The following is a 17394-nucleotide window of genomic DNA, read 5'->3' as shown; positions in this document are numbered from 1 at the left end:
AAATATTTGCAAGTCATTAATCTGACAAGGGACCTGTATCTAGAACATATAAATGACTCTTACAACTCAATATTAAAAAGACAAGTAACCCAATTTAAAAAATGGGCAAAGGATCTGAATACACATTTTTCCAAAGAAGGTATACAAATGGCCATTAAGCACCTGAAAAGATGCTAACATCTTTAGCCTCCAGGAAGGTAAAAGTCAAAACCACAATCCGATACCACTTCACACCCACTAGGTTGGCTAAATAAAAGGAAACAATAAGAAAAACAGACAATAACAAGTGTTGGTAAGGGTCCAGAGAAACTTAAATCTTCTGCTCTCTGCTAGGATTGTAAAATGGTGCAGACACTTTAGAAAACAGTCTGGCATTTCTTTAAAAGGTTAAACATAGAGTAACCGTTAAGACCTAGCAATTCAATTCCTCTGTACATACCCAAGAGGTATGAAAACATTAGTCCATACAAATCTTATACACAAATGTTCATAGCACCGTTATTCACAACAGCCAAAAAGCGTAAGAAAAACAAATGTCCATCAACTGATGAGTAGATAAATAAAATGTGGCATAACCATACAATGGATAGCATTCAGCAATTAAAATGAAGTACTAAAACACGCCACAACGTGGGTGAACCTCAAAAATGTTATCCTAAATGAAAGAGGCCACACACACACATGCAGACACATATTGAATGATTCTATTTATGAAATATCCAGAATATACAAATCTGTAGAGACAGAAAGTAGATTAGTGATTGCCTAGGATTGCAGAAGGAGGTTGGGGGAAAATGGGCAGTGACTGCTAATGGGTGGGGTCTTTTGGGGGCAACAAACATGAAAACGTTCTAAAATTAATTGTGATGGTTGCACAACTCTGTGAATATACTAAAAACCACTGAATCATACATTTTACTTTTTTAATATTTTAATTTTATTGGTGAATGATACATTTTACATAGGTGAATTATATGGTACGTGAATTATATCTCAAGAAAGCTGATCTATACCATAATAATGATATAAACATAATAATAACATAATATAATAATAATAGATATTTTAAGTCTCCTTTGCAGCCCTCAATCGCTATAGGCCCCTAAACAGGAAGGGAATTGGGGGTGGGGCAAGCAAGGCCCCCCGCACATCCCCTCTGAAAGGCAGGGTCCCCAGAACAGGGGGAAGAGCAAGGTTCTGGAGTCACTAACTCCATGCTGGCAGCTGGGGACCGGCTCATGAACTCTGGGTCTCGGGCGTCACTTGGCCTCCTTGTGCCTCAGGCCAGCATCTCCAGAGTGAGGGTGAGGACGGGTCCCTCTCCTGGGGTGGCTGCGAGGATAAGGTGAGAAGGTTCATGCCAGGCACCGAGCGAGACCCCTGGAACACAGGAAACACACAGTAGATGCTACCGGTACTACGGAAGCAGCCTGGGCGTAAGAAGTAATGAGCAAGGCAGACGGGCTGGGAAGTAACAAGCTGCCCTGTCCTGGAAGGTCAAGGCAAGCCCCCAACCTCATGCCTCATTGGAGCCAAAAGTTTCTGCAACTTCCCACTGGGCTTTCCTCCGAACGGCCCCTCGGCCCGGCGTTTGCTCTTTCTCATCCAGTATCTTCCCTGCACCCTGTCAATCCAGACATGGACCTGGGCCTTTCTGTTGGTCAAACAAAAGGAAGGAGGAAGGGGCGCGACACTGGGCCCCCTGCATGGCCACAGCCCATTCCCTCCCCCTTCCCTCCCTGGCATCACCCACCCAGCTCACACCCGCCCTGCGGACCACACTCCTAACCCCACCCTCCCCGCCTCTGCCCAGCAGGCTGCTGTCCCAGGTCTGACTCCCAATTCCACGGGGCAGCCAAAGGGCCTCCCAGGGAACAGACTCCCCAGCACACGAGTGTCCTTGTCCCAAAGGCCCTGCAGCCGCGCACAGCTCTGTCACCCCCGAGCCTCCAGTTTCCTGCCATTCGCTTTTATTCTGGAGCGTGGAATTTATCCCACGCCCACTCCCTTCCCTAGATGTTGCCAGCCCCTTCCTGCGGGCAGACGTGCGGGGCTGTCTTCCGGCCAGGTGTGCAGGACACACAGGGCCAAACAACAGGCAACCTCATCTCTATAGAGTAGCTCACATGTGCTGGGGCGGTTCCAGGAAAGCCCCAGGATAGGTGGGATCTTTAACTCACTGGCTCAATTGCCCCTGAGCCAAATGGGAGCAAAAAAGGCCCAGATTGTTCTTGGGTGTCTCTGTGGAGGCCCCCCCCCCCATCACCCCTAGCCGCTTCCTCTTCTCTTGCTGCACTAGTTGTGGTTGATTTAAAGCCCGTGCGTTGCCATGGCAACGTGGCCAAATCTGACACGCCCCCCCACCCCACCCAGAGGCCAGAAGTTATCTTCCCTCAGGTACCTCAAGTCTTGCTCCTGTCCCTCATTAGTGCTGAGATTATACTGAAATAATACAGGTTCAAACTACATCCAAACTGCTTCAGAGAGAAGTTTCACACTCTTATGTAACCAGCTGTTTTCAGATCTGAGATCCAAGACCTTGGTCCTCATTGTCACGGCCGTCAGCAAAGGAAATCTTGAGTTCACCTTCAAAACAGCTCAGAGGAACACACTGGAAACCAATTCTCAATCCCAGCCAGCTTCCTTCCGCTTGGAAATCCGCCCTGTTTCCCATTCTTAGGGTTAAGATGCTAGAACGTTCGGTCAGGTGCTTCCTTCCTTCCCCCTTTCCAAATCTGAACACCAGATTTAAGGAGAGGAAGTGCCAGCAATTCAGACCATGCAAACCAGGAACCACGTCCCGAGACCCGACCCAGAACATACTCTAAGAAAGTGTGTTTGGGCATCACTTTTAAACAAATGTTTTCCACAGTGCATCCAAGGCTATATTTTCTTTTGTTCTTAATTCTTTTCTTCTATATGTGGGCTCATTTTTTTCCCTCTCTCTTCCTCCCAGATGGAACCTAAGCGCCTGAAAAAACAGCTTCCCAAAATCCTGAAACTGCTGAAACCAGATGACAGGATTCTGATTGTGGGGACAACACAGCGACCTTTTGACGCTGAACTTCAACCTTTTTGCAAAGTTTATCAAAAAATTATTTTGGTTCCCAGACCAGACTATGCTTCCAGATATGGCAAGTACCCCTCACCCCTTCCAGTATGCAGTAACCGAGGCTGGGCCGTCTGGTGTGGGCTTGCAGGCATGTGGGCTTGAGCCAGGAGGGTGGCCTTCGTCACCCAGTGACCATCAGAAGGTGATGTAAGTCCCAGTGCCCCAGGACGTCAGCCGAACTCCAAGCCATAAACATAAACACCAGGTCCCAAGATCAGTAGATCTCTGTTCTGTTGTTAACATAATTCTTTTTACCCAAGACAAAAGGAAACTGGCCAGGGATTATTATTTTGAGCCCTGAAGGAGACAAAAGCCCCTGTGGGTGAGAGTTTTTCTTTTGACAGGTAGATTAGTATCACTCGGCTTGTCCCCGTGATGGTGATGTCTTTCCCATGCAACAGCATTTCTTTTCACCTGGTCGATTTTTTTTTCCAGGCTCAAAATACTAGTCCAAGAGAAAGTTGATTTACTTAAACACTAAATACAACAAGAGCTTACTTTTTTCCATTTTTTCCCTTGGATAGACAGATTCAAAATCACTTCTTTTGAAACCTATTTTTAAATGGGAACAATACAAAAAAGTGACCCTGGGAGGCAGTGCAGTGAAATTGGGAAGAGCCGTGGCACGTGGGTTCTGACGAGACCTGGTTCTGATCCTGGCTCTCCTACCGAATAGCTGATGACCTTGAGAAGTAGGCTGACATTCTGAGCCTCCATTTTCTCAACTATAAAGTAGGAGAACTGTTCAGTTCACAGGGCTGTGGTGACCCTTGTATGAGATGGCTAGAATGCCCAGCACCATCTCAGCTCCCGGAGAGCATGGGTGGAGGGGGAGAAGGCGGTGATGGTGGGCGTGGAGGAGGAATATTTAAATGGCAGGTTGGTAAATGGCCCAGGGAGCCGGCAGTGGTGCTGGTGGTGCTTTCCATTATCTATTGCTGTGTGACAGACCTCCCCAGTGGCTTGAAACCGCAAAGTACGCCTCTCATGATTCGGAGGGGCCACTGGGCTCAGCGGGGGAGTTCTCCCCGAGGTGTTTCATGATGGCGCAGTAAATGGCGGCTGGGACTCCAGTCATCTGAAGACTGGACAGGGCTGGACATCCAAGACCATTCCCTCCATGACTGTGTTGTTGCTGGCTGTCAGCTGGGAGCTCAGCTGGGGCTGGTGATCAGACCTCCTATACCTGGCCCCTCCCCGTGGCCTTCCACAGCACGGCAGCTAGGTCCCCAAGGGGAACATCCTAAGGAGAAACGTTTCAAGAGGTTCAGGCAAAAGCTGGAAGGATCCTTGTGACCCAGCTGCAGAAGTCACACAGAGTCACTTTCACCACACTCTACTGGTCAAGAGAAAGTCACAGGGCCAGCCCAAGTTCAAGGACAGTGGACTACACAGCGTGTGAATACCAAAGGTGCGACTCATTGAGGGGTCATCTTGGCCACCCATGGTGGTGGTGGTGGTGGTAGATTTGGTTTAGAGATGATGATGGTGCTGCTGGAAATGGCGGTGATGGTGACCGCAGCCTGGAAGCGATGGAGATGCTGGTGGTCATGACTGCAGCCTGGAAGTGATGGAGATGCTGGTGGTCATGACTGCAGCCTGGTGGTGATGGATATGGCAGTGGTCCTGACCACAGCATGGTGGTGATGGAGATGACGGTGGTCATGACCACAGCATGGTGGTGATGGAGATGATGGTGGTCGTGACCACAGCATGGTGGTGATGGAGATGGCAGTGGTCATGACCGCAGCCTGGGGGTGATGGAGATGATGGTGGTCGTGACCACAGCCTGGTGGTGATGGAGATGATGGTGGTCGTGACCACAGCATGGTGGTGATGGAGATGGCGGTGGTCGTGACTGCAGCCTGGGGGTGATGGAGATGATGGTGGTCGTGACCACAGCCTGGGGGTGATGGAGATGCTGGTGGTCATGGTGGCGGTCGTGGTAGAGGAGATGGCGGTAGCGATGATGTGGTAGCCATGGGGCATTGCCGATAATAATAAAAACTATTAGGTCAGACTTGGTTTCTATTAATCCTTCATTAGTCACAATAGCACCACCAAAACAGAGAGGATATATGGTCCTTTCTGGTTGATCTTAAGTTCCTGGTCATTGTGATTTGCTAGAAGAACAACCCTTTACTCCCCATACATTATAAACTCTTAGCTTATTAGCCACTCCGTTTGCAATATGCATTCGTTTCTGTCTTGATAAAGTGTGATCATAATCACAATGTTATATGCAAAGCACAGGAAGACTTTGGGCCCAGTTATTTCTCCACCCATCTAGGGACTTCTCCATCTTCTGGGGCCTACAAGCCCTCCACTGGATCCTTTGCAACCAGCCAGCATCAAAGGAAAAGAAAGAAAGATAGTATAAATGATCTCTCAGGAGATTTAGGGACCAGACTGAGGAGGGGCCAACAGTTCTTCTAGCCACATTGGCCAGAATGACTCACGAGGCCCCACCAAGGTTCAAGGGGGCAGGGATGTGTAGTTTAGCCAAAGAAGGAGTCAGCACAGAGATGGGTGAGCACCAGCGTTCTGTGCCCACTACAGAGGATTCCACGCTCCTAGCTTCATCAGAGCTTTCCCACTCTCGTGCCCCTTGGTTAGATTCTCTGTGTCTCTCTGTCTCTCTCTCTCTCTGTATTGTATATATATATTTAAGCTATCTTAATGGAGTAAGGTAGAGTATTATTAATTTTCAGGGGCTAGAACATTATTCTTGACTTTGAACAGTTTCGATTGTTTGACAGAACCATAGGCCCTTTCAAAATGAAGCTATTGATGTATAACAAGGACAGCTGTGTTCTTTTGATAAAGTGCCAGGCCTCTCTAGGGACTCAGATCACAAGACAGATTCCAACTTGAATCCCCTCACGGCAGCTTCGTGGGAGAGGAAGGAGGAAGCATCCCTTCACCTGTGGGCGGATGATAAACCTGCAGCAGTGGTCATCTTGGGCCCAGGGCTCTGTCCACTCAACCACATGTGTCTCACATATTTCTTTCTTGGTGGGTGATTTGTTCAGGCTGCCATTCTCGCCAACATCATAAATGCTGTCCAGCGTTTCCTCCAGTGACCTTGAAGTTACCATAGCCACAGTGGCTGGGACATCTATCTTAAAGAAAGACTATTCCTGTCTTTGCAATGTTCAAAAACGGTCTCTTGCAGCCTGTAAAGCCTGGGCTGCAAGTCCATAACTTGGGCCCTTGCTTGTCCATCTATCTGCTGGCAGCAGAGGGCCAAAGGTGCATGGAACACTCACAATCCAACTTCTCAGACTCTCCAGGCGATGCGGGGGAGTGACGGGGCTGAGAAGAGAAGGGTAGATCAGCCAGAGGAAACACGGTCCTTAAGGTTTACCAACTATAATTCAATATCTACCTCCTTTCCCCAAATCAAGCGGTTTCCTTCAAAATGTCTCTGCAAAGAAAATCCACCCCCAGGTTGATTAATGCCATGTCTAGTCCCCAGAAATCCCTTTGGGTTTCCTTCTCTCCATGTTCCTTATGCCTCCTCCTGCCTCTCTTCCCCGGGGTCTGTTCTGCTAATAACCCGATTCATCACAGGCCCCCCACCTTGGACCCTGTGTCTGCTCGGAGGGGTCCAGCCCATGTCTTTCCTTTTTTTTTTTTTAATATCTTTATTGGGGTATAACTGCTTTACAATGCTGTGTTAGTTTCTGCTTTATAACCAAGTGAATCAGCTATACATATACATACATTCCCATATCTCCTCCCTCTTGCGTCTCCCTCCCACCCTCCCTATCCCACCCCTCTAGGTGGACACAGCACCGAGCTGATCTCCCTGTGCTATGCGGCTGCTTCCCACTAGCTATCTACTTTACATTTGGTAGTGCATATATGTCCATGCCACTCTCTCACTTCGCCCCAGCTTACCCTTCCCCCTCCCCATGTCCTCAAGTCCATTCTCTACGTCTGCGTCTTTATTCCTGTCCTGCCCCTAGGTTCTTCAGAATCTTTTTTTTTTTTATTTTTTAGATTCCATATATATGTGTTAGCATACGGTATTTGTTTTTCTCTTTCTGACTTACTTCACTCTGTATGACAGACTCTAGGTCCATCCACCTCACTACAAATAACTCAATTTCGTTTCTTTTTATCAGCCGATGTCTTTCGATTTTTCTGGAATTCTAGACTGCGGAGGCCAGAAGCTCATCCAAATCACATTATTCACCCTCTTGTGCTTTTGCAAAATCCCAGATAAAAATGAATTTTAAGAGACTATGTCATCTCAAGCACTAGCCAGGATAGAATCAATTGGGAATGCCAAAAGCAGAGAAAGGGCCCCAAAGACCAGATTCCTTTCAGCCTAAAGAAGGGGAAGGGGATGTAGATTAGTCTGAAGAACTGAGAAGCCCTCTACATCCGAGAAAGGAAGGTAAAACACGGCAGTACGTCCAGAGAGCCCCTCAGCTGCCTTGAACCGTTCTGTAGCCCTGGCCTCTGGTCCTCACGGCCACGCCCATTGCCAGCCCCCAAGCCTGTTGTGCTTTTGTGCCCACCACCCCCCCTCCCCCGCTGGACCAAAGGCTTGGCAGCCTGCTCGTGGCTCCAGTACTGGCTGTGGGGCTCCCTGCAATGAGCCACCAGGCTGGAGCTCCCTCCGCGCCTGAATCCCCTCTTTGCCCCAGAGCAGCTATTTAAGGGCCAAGAACCCATGATCTGGTGGCTTTGTAAAAGCAGTAGAAGCTGTTCTTTTAAAGGCTAGTAAGTCTAGTTCATCAAACATGAGAAGGAAGTCAAGCCTGATTCTCTTTCCCCTTCTCTGGATCTGGAGATGGCTGGGGGCAAGTGGGCAAGCCCCACCGCAGCTGTGACTGCACCACCATTAAAAAATGATGAGCTTGGGGAAGTCATCAATGTTTTAGGTATTTTGACGAAGCTTGACCAAGACTTTACATGAATATCATACATGTTCAGTGTCAATAGGGTGTTTACATGTCCACACTAGACCAGAGTAATTGTCGTTTTTTGCATCACTATTTTTTTATTGGAGTATAGTTGATCTACAATATCGTGTTAGTTTCAGGTATACAGCACAGTGATTCAGTTGTATGTATATATGTATATTCTTTTCCAGATTCTTTTCCCTTATATGTTATTACAAAATATTGAGTAGAGGTCCCTGTGCTCTACAGTAAGTCCTTGTTGGTTATCTGCTTTATATATAGTAGTGTGTATCTGTTAATCCCGACGTCTGCATCACTATTACTGAATCTTTACTTGCAGGGATTTTTGTGTTAAGATACAGGGAGGCTGTGACTTTCATAGCTTAACAGGGAGGCACGGGAGAGCTGATATTTGTCGCTGGGAAGCCCTTGGCCCTCACTGTTTGTCCCCTCCACGCTGCAGGTAGGAATTTCACCCATGGGTGCCCAAGTCTGAAGCTGCTCTGGGTTCCCAGCCTGGGGTATCTACCGGGTCCTCAGGTTTAGGGGTTCTCACCAGTGACTGTCCCATAAAATGTGTTCCCTTCTCAGCTCCCAGAGTCACCACTCAGACCTGTTTGCACGGCTTCTAGATGTTGTGAATGAGGACAGGAGACAGACGACATCCCAAGGGATGGAGTCCTCTGGTTGTTCTTGTTGCTGTGTGTTTTTACCACGGGTTGTGTCTCCTCATGTCTAAGTCTAACTCTACAACAGTTGTACTTAGATAAGGGTAATCCTCCCCTGCTCCAATCTGTCTTTTACACAGATATGCTTAGAAATACTCTGTAGTTTATTTTGTGTTAGCTTTTATCATTGATGTTTTACTGAGCATTAGGAAACTTTGGTACAAAGTGGAATGACTTGATAGTAATAAAATTACAGAAATAACAGTAATAAAGCTACAGAAGAGAAAGTGTCCACCATATGCCAGAACAGTTTCTTCCAAGTGATTTGTACACACTCTTGTCCTTATTTCTCATAGCAGCTTGAGAAGTAAATCTTTCTACTCCCACTTTTACTTTAGATGGGTTCAGGTTCAAATAAACCCACCAAGGAAGTAACAGTGTAGACGCAAGAGGAAGATGTTGCTTCAGGCAAATTTGGGGGCCCCCGTGGCCCTTGCTGGTCTCACTGCAGCTTTCAGCCCTTGATGGCTAACCTTCCACCGTTGGAAGACACCACAGGCCCCATGATAACATGTACCCCTTCCCAGCAACTCAGCTCACCTTGGGGCCAAGGATCCCCCGCCAAGGAGGACAGTGGAGGTGCATTGTTGGAATAACTCGTGGCCCCAAAAGCCAGACTCTGATGTGGGTCCTAGTTACGTTCCAAGTCATTCTATCCCTTGACGGTCATTGGGCCTTTTCATTTCATGAGGTATTTTTGGATCAATGTATTTGGACAATGCAGTCATGTCACCCACCTGACGGTGCTCAGATCATGCAGTAATCTTCACTTTTTTAAAAACTGTTTCAGATATTCCTCAAAGAAGGTCAAAATGCTCTAGAGACATCTGGCCAAATCTTCTCAGTACCTCGGCTGGTTCTGATACAGAAGGCCTTACCCCTGCCTGCATCCTTCCTCACTGTCTGGATAGAACTAAACACACCACAGCAAGTCTCATTTATTTCCCCAGAGCCTCTCTTGACAGAATAGACATAGTTCTCAAAGTGTAATCTCGTCTCAAATGTTGTGTGGGAGACCATCCTATCTCTAAGGTTAAGTAAACATCAGGGATAATTTCGTAGTTCATCTTCACAGCATCCCTGTGTTCTAAGTGAAATCTCCTGGTTACCCCAGGTCCCACTGACCCACACAACAACAGGACACCCATCTGGTAGATCTGTTCATCTGTGCATGTTTTTCCATTGTTGGGGGCAGAGAATAAAGGGTCCAGTTGGTCTGTCTAATAGGACATGTGGGACAGTGTCTTACACCCAACGGCAACCGAGCCCTGCCATGGCTGATAGAAATTGGACTCTGCATTCCAATTCCACACATAAAAATCATGTAAGAAATGAACTTTATAGCTCAAACAAGTCAGACTCCTACTTAGCCAAATGCCATAGACACCCACGTAAATTTCCAATTTTGGAAGATTTTGAACATCTTTGAAGGTACCGCCCTAAAACTATACTGACCCTAGTTTAATTTTTCCTTGTCCGTTCAAGGGGCTCGTAGTCTGTAGACCTCAGGGCCATCGATGTGCATCCCTTATGGTTGAAAATCACTCAGGGCAGAGCATTTGGTTATGTGGCTTCCTGCTCATTTGAATTACAAATTGGAGTAGACCTCCTGTGCTCTTCTTTCTTGGTGAGCCGCAGCTTTGTCCTGGGAACTGGGTTAATGCTGCTTTCTCTGTGGTGACTCCTGTTCTCTGTCTTTCCCATCATTTTGGATACAACAGTTTTGTGGAAAGAGATCATTCAGCGCAACGGTGGAGTCATCACTGGTGCCTTGAGTGTCAGTTGCCTGGCAAAGATCACCGACGGCTTCACACAGGGACACATCGTCCAAGTGGCGAAGGAGGTGCTCACGGAGCGGAGAATCCAGCAGCAAGCTCACAAGCCGCTCACCGCCCTCGAGTTCGTCGCGCCTCTTACCAGCATGAGTCCCGTCTACCAAGAGGAAGAGGAGAGCTTTAAGGTAAACGCAACGCCCATCTGGCCAGGTCCTAGCAGCGAACACTTGTCATATCACCTCCTCCCTCCAGTCTCCTGGGTTTCATGCATTTGGACTCTACCATACCCAGGAAAATTTAGAAACTTGAAATTTGGGGGCCACAATATTTTTCTGGCCTTAGCAGGAAAGCACGTCTTCCAAATTTTAGGAAAAGTGTGATCCATGACCTTACAAATGAACAGCCAAATTGCAGAATTGAGTAGCAGCTTCAAAACCATTGGATTTGCACACACACACACACACACACACACACACACACACCCTCTCTTGGTTCTCACTGGTTTTTACTTCATAATCACATAATGGAACAAGTTTTGCATAGAAAAAAAATTCCCTAAACAGTGTACTTCCAGCCAATGCTGCTTTTGCCCCATATTTGCCCTGGTACACTTCATCTTCCAGTACACTTGCGATAGGAAATCACAAGAAAATTCGCCCAACATTTAGTTTTCGTATTTTTGAACACACTCTGATATGTTCACAGAACTTTTTAGATCTGGAGGAAACTTTGAGAATTAACTCTTCCATATCCCTCGATATGGGAGGAAAAGAACTAGCCAAGAGTGATGTGCCTGGAAAAGGCACAATCCGTTTTACAGCCTTCGTCCCCAAGGCCCAGGCCAGCAGGCAACCCCTCCAAATCCTTTTACTAAGAATGACTACAGTTGTGTTTTCTTTCTGAACCTAAAGGTAGTTTTCTTGGCCAACTGGAAAAAAAAGGGAGGAAAACTGTATCCATGAAATTATATCCACCACCATCTTGGCCATGCAGTCACCGGAAAGAGAGCTGGAATTCCCGTTCAAGCCTCTTGTCTCGGAAAGCCTGCTTGGGATTAGGAAAATTCCCTCTACGACGTGTCACTTTTCCACCAACTCTAGAAACTGTTTCCCTTCTGCTTTGCTGCTGATGCTTCAATGAAGGTTGAAAATAGTCTCAATACTGATCCCCAAAATAATGATCTGCACAAGGGTTGACAAACTTTTTCCAAAAAGGGCCAGATAACAAATATTTTAGGCTTTGAGAGCTATGCAATCTCTATCACAACTCTTAAACTCTGCATCGTGGCGCAAAAGCATCCAGACAGAGAACATAAATGACTAAGTATGACTGAGTTCCAATAAAACTTTATTTGCAAAAACAAGCAGCAGACCAGATTTGGCCCATCAGCCATAGTTTCCTGACCCCTGCTCTAGAAGAACTCAAAAGAAATATTTCCAACTCCAGGCTGGAGATTTTGCCAAGTGTCTGAATCAGTATACTTGTTAACTATTTAAACCTTGTTAGTATTAATTGCAAATATTCATCCTCTTCAAGCGATATATCCTTTTCAGAAATCCCTAGGTTATTTCTCCTTTCTAAAATAATGTTTCTCCTTATTTTGAGGAAGTAAGCTTAGGTGTTAAAATCTATGCTTTCTCTTAGCTGGGTTTTTAACTTTCTGAAATGATCTCTAGAAGTTTTTCTATCTGTTACAGGTGCTTGAGGTCCAATAACTGGAACCGATCACACTAATCAAAAGAAGGAAATGCTACCATTTTATAACCTGGGATGAGAAAGCATATGCTTCTCACATCCATTCTTGGCACATTTGATCACTTTTTTCATTTTTCAGGGAAACGAAATCATTTTACCACCATCACCACTAACCCCAACCGCCCCATCCATTTCTTTTTTTTTTTTTAACATCTTTATTGGAGTATAATTGCTTTATAACGGTATGTTAGTTTCTGCTTTATAGCGAAGTGAATCAGCTATACATATACATATATCCCCATATCTCCTCCCTCTTGCGTCTCCCTCCCACCCTCCCTATCCCACCCCTCTAGGTGGTCACAAAGCACCGAACTGATCTCCCTGTGCTATGTGGCTGCTTCCCAGTAGCTATCTGTTTTACATTTGGTAATGTATATATGTCCATGCCACTCTCTCACTTCGTCCCAGCTTACCCTCCCCCATCCCCGTGTCCTCAAGTCCATTCTCTGCGTCGGCGTTTTTATTCCTGTCCTGCCCCTAGGTTCTTCAGAACCTTTTTTTTTTTTTTTTTTAGATTCCATATATATGTGTTAGCATACAGTATTTGTTTTTCTCTTTCTGACTTACTTCACTCTGTATGACAGACTCTAGGTCCATCCACCTCACTACAAATAACTCAATTTTGTTTCTTTTTATGGCTGAGTAATATTCCATTGTATATATGTGCCACATCTTCTTTATCCATTCATCTGTAGATGGACACTTAGGTTGCTTCCACGTCCTGGCTATTGTAAATAGAGCTGCAATGAACATTGTGGTACATGACTCTTTTTGAATTATGGTTTTCTCAGGGTATAGCCCAGTAGTCGGAGTGCTGGGTCCTTTGGTACTTCTATTTTTAGAAGTGGACATAGTAGCTGTGTCAATTTTGGGTCATCGTGTTTTGGGTTGTTGTGTTTTCATTGTCATTTGTTTCTAGGTATTTTTTGATTTCCTCTTTGATTTCTTCAGTGATCTCTTGCTTATTTAGTAGTGTATTGTTTAGCCTCCATGTGTTTGTATTTTTTACAGATTTTTTCCTGTAATTGATGTCTAGTCACATAGCATTGTGGTCAGAAAAGATACTTGATACAATTTCAATTTTCTTAAATTTACCAAGGCTTGATTTGTGACCCAAGATATGATCTGTCCTGGAGAATGTTCCATGAGCACTTGAGAAGAAAGTGTATTCTGTTGTTTTTAGATGGAATGTCCTATAAATATCAATTAAGTCCCTCTTGTTTAATGTATCATTTAAAGCTTGTGTTTCCTTATTTATTTTCATCTTGGATGATCTGTCCATTGGTGAAAGTGGGGTGTTAAAGTCCCCTACTATGATTGTGTTACTGTCGATTTCCCCTTTTATGGCTGTTAGTATTTGCCTTATGTATTGAGGTGCTCCTATGTTGGGTGCATAAATATTTACAATTGTTATATCTTTTTGGATAGATCCCTTGATCATTATGTACTGTCCTTCTTTGTCTCTTGTAATAGTCTTTATTTTAGAGTCTATTTTGTCTGATATGAGAATTGCCACTCCAGCGCTCTTTTGATTTCCATTTGCATGGAGTATCATTTTCCATCCCCTCACTTTCAGTCTGTATGTGTCCCTAGGTCTAAAGTGGGTCTCTTGTTGACAGCATATGTATGGGTCTTGTTTTTGTATCCATTCAGCCAGTCTATGTCTTTTGGTTGGAGCATTTAATCCATTTACATTTAAGGTAGTTACCGATATGTATGTTCCTATTACCATTTTCTTAATTGTTTTGGGTTTGTTATTGTAGGTCTTCTTCTCTTGTGTTTCCTGCCAAGAGAAGTTCCTTTAGCATTTGTTGTACAGCTGAATTTTGTGGTGCTGAATTCTCTTAGCTTTTCCTTGTCTGTAAAGGTTTTAATTTCTCCATCAAATCTGAATGAGATCCTTGCTGGCTAGCGTAATCTTGGTTGTAGGTTTTTCCCTTTCATCACTTTAAATATGTCCTGCCACTCCCTTCTGGCTTGTAGCGTTTCTGCTGACCCCACATCCATTTCTGCTTCCTGTCGTATCTCCAGGACTTGGCACAGCGCCTGTCCCACCTAGATGTTCAGTTAACTTGTTTAGTGGCAAATGGATTGAGCAGATGGAAAGATGGAATGAAACTGTCACTCTGCCAAATAACGTGAGTCCATGGCTGTAGTTGCTGGTAATCAGGTCTATCATTTTCACCCTGAGAAATTTCACCCAGCTGTGCTTCTGACAACGTGTCAGACTAGGGTCTTGCAGATTCTCCAAACACATGTACCTGCACAATGGACATGATGGAGAAAATATTGAATGATAATTATGTAATAGTTATAATAGTGTTAGCTAATACTTATGACTACTTATGTGCCAGGCACCCAGTTAGACTCAGTTAGACCACACCATTTACCCAATTTTGCAGATGGGGAAACTGAGTTATAATGAGGTGTAGTAGGCAGAATATTGGCTCCCCAAGAGGCCTACCTCTGAGTCCCTGGAACCTGGGCCTATGTTAGGTTACATGGCAAAGGGGAATTAAGGTTTCAGGTGGAATAAGTTTGCTAATCAGCTGACCTTAAGACAGATTACCCTGAATTATCCTTGTGAGTCCAGTGTAATCATAAAAGTTAGAAGAGGGCACAAGAAGAGAAACCAGAGAGATGGTAGCGTGAGGAATCATTGAGATTCCAGGTAGCGCAACACTGCTAGCTCGAAGGTAGCGCTGGGGCCACAAGCCAGGAAAGCCGGTGGCCACTGGAAACTACAAAAGACAAGGGGACAGATTCTGCCCTGGAGCTCCAGAAAGGAACACAGCCTGCAGACACCTTGATTTTAGCCCCATGAGACCCATTTTGGACTTCTGATCTACAGAACTATAAGATAATGTGTTTTTTAAAGCCATGTGGTAATTTGCTGCAGCAGCCAAAACAAAACAAACAAACAAAAACCACAAGAGGCAAAATGACTTGTTCCAGGTCACACAGCTTAAAAGGAGTAGAGCTAAAATTCAAATCTCACTCCAAAGCCAATTTTGTTGACCATATTCCATACTGTGCCTCAGTAAATTAGGAGTCCATCACCTTAAGTACTTGGCCACCTCACCTTACGTTGAAAGGTGAGTCAGTGCTAAAAGAAGAATGAGAAAATCCCCAAGTGCCAGAAACAAAGATAAATCTCAAACACATGGACAACCAGATGCCTGGCATGTAGCATAGAGAGAAATAAATGATAGAAAACAAAAAAAGATTAGGAGTTGTAGAAGATAAAATGACAAATCTGCTGCTTCTATGACTGGATCTTTGATATCCCAATATTACCAAGGAGCATTAGCTTCTAAACACCCTATAAGTCCTGGTTCTGGATGTGGGTTTAGAGAACCACGTGGAAGCAAGTGCAGTACTGCTAGGGAGGTAGGTATAACGAGAGAGAGAGAGAGACCAAAACAAATCTGAAAATCAAAATTCCAAAACATTTTAGGAAATCTAGTGTTACATACAATCTTCAAACAGAAATGATTAAAAGACAATAGTTTAAACAAAAACATTTAGATTAATATGATTAAGATGTTCAAGAAAATAAATGAAGGCATAACTTCCATTAGAGATGCACACAAAGTTTTGAAACAAAGACAGGCAGAAATGGAATAAAAACAGATAATTAAGAAAAAAAATCACAAAAAGAAAGCTTTGAAATGAAAAATAAGGTAACTAACATAAAAAGCCAAAAAATAAAAGAGGTGTGAACACTAGACTAAACATGGTCAAAGAGCAAATTATCAGACTGGAGGATGGTCCTGGGGAGCTCCCCCCAGAAGGCAACATAGAAAAATAAAAACATAAAACCTATAAACTGCAAGTAAGAACCTTTGAAGACACTGACACCAAACTAATAGCAGTTCTAGAAGAAGAGAAGAAATGTCAGAGAAACAATTATTTGAAGAAATACTTGCTGAGAATTTTCCTTAATAAAGACGTGACTTCTTAGGTTAAAAACAAACTCCACATGACCAGCAGAACACATGAAACAAATCTACACCTACATGCATTATTGTGAACCTGAGAACAAGGCAACAAGCCAGTCTTAAGATACCAGATTACCTGCAGAGAAGCAATTGGGAGATCAGACGTCTCCTTGGCAAAAATAGACACCAGAAGAAAGTGAGAGTATATCTGCAAAGTGCTGAGGAAAAATAACTGTCTACCTAAAATTTATATCCAGCTAAACTAACATCCAAGAGATCAGAAAAAATAAAGACACTTTAAGACACACAAAGACTGAGATAGTGTCCTACTCACACATTTCAGAGTGCAGTTTGGAAATATCAAATAAAATTGAAGATGCTCATGTCCTACAACCCAGGAATTCTATTTCTGTGTATATGCCCCAGAGAAGTTTTCTCATTTGTGTATAAGGAGATATAAAAATTGTGAATTTCAACACGGTTCATAATAACAAAATATTGGAAATGACCTATATGTCCGTTAATGGGAGAATTGATAAATAACTTGTAGCATAGTCATTTAATGAAATATTATAACCACAGAGCTTGTAAACCAAAGTGTTTCTCAGATTTCAAATAAATGTGAAAGTTGAGAAAAATGTCATCACAGGGCCAGTTGCAATCATTAAGTGCTTTGGGGTATTTTGGCTCCAGTATTTCTGCCATGTTTTTAACAGTATCCCTCAGTCCAGCTGCTGGTGGCCTTGTCTGAACCATGGGATAGAAGTTTCAAATTGTATAGAAATAGAGGTTGGTAAACCCACATAGAAAGAATTTGCATTGAACATACATTAAATGCCCAACATTTAATGGCTGCTTGCCCCCTTCCGTTCAGTGAGCTTTTCTTTATTTTTAAGGGCATACTAGTGAATTCACATCATTTTGATATTTTCCTGAACGTCTGTTCGATTTCAGGACTGGTACGCCAAGACCCCTATGGGTAAAAAGCGAGCCTTGGCATTAAAAGGAGATAACAAAGAAAATGAAAAGGACAAAGGAAAAGAGAAGGAGAAGAAAGGGAAAAAGGAGAAAAAGAAAAAGTAATGCCTCTCTGAGGAGCCAGGGTTGGAGGTGGGCCCGACTCTCCAGGGAGGAGATTGACCATTGCCTGTCTGAAGACCCACACTG

At 44.3% G+C, this 17394-nt stretch overlaps 1 protein-coding gene across 1 annotated transcript in view; it reads left to right on the top strand.

Moving 5' to 3' along the window:
* IQCA1 (IQ motif containing with AAA domain 1) overlaps positions 1-17394 on the top strand; it is a 169850-nt gene extending 152456 nt beyond the window's left edge. Inside the window, exons 17-19 of the mRNA XM_061206144.1 lie at positions 2957-3134; positions 10478-10716; positions 17182-17394. Coding sequence (XP_061062127.1) covers positions 2957-3134; positions 10478-10716; positions 17182-17310 — 546 coding nt within the window. The 3' untranslated portion in view covers positions 17311-17394. The remainder of the gene's footprint in view (positions 1-2956; positions 3135-10477; positions 10717-17181) is intronic.

This window comes from Eubalaena glacialis, chromosome 1 (genome assembly GCF_028564815.1).
Source record: "Eubalaena glacialis isolate mEubGla1 chromosome 1, mEubGla1.1.hap2.+ XY, whole genome shotgun sequence".
Lineage (NCBI taxonomy): Eukaryota > Metazoa > Chordata > Mammalia > Artiodactyla > Balaenidae > Eubalaena > Eubalaena glacialis.
The sequence above is the reverse complement of the archived record's forward strand: the minus strand, read 5'-3'. Positions and strand labels throughout refer to the sequence as shown.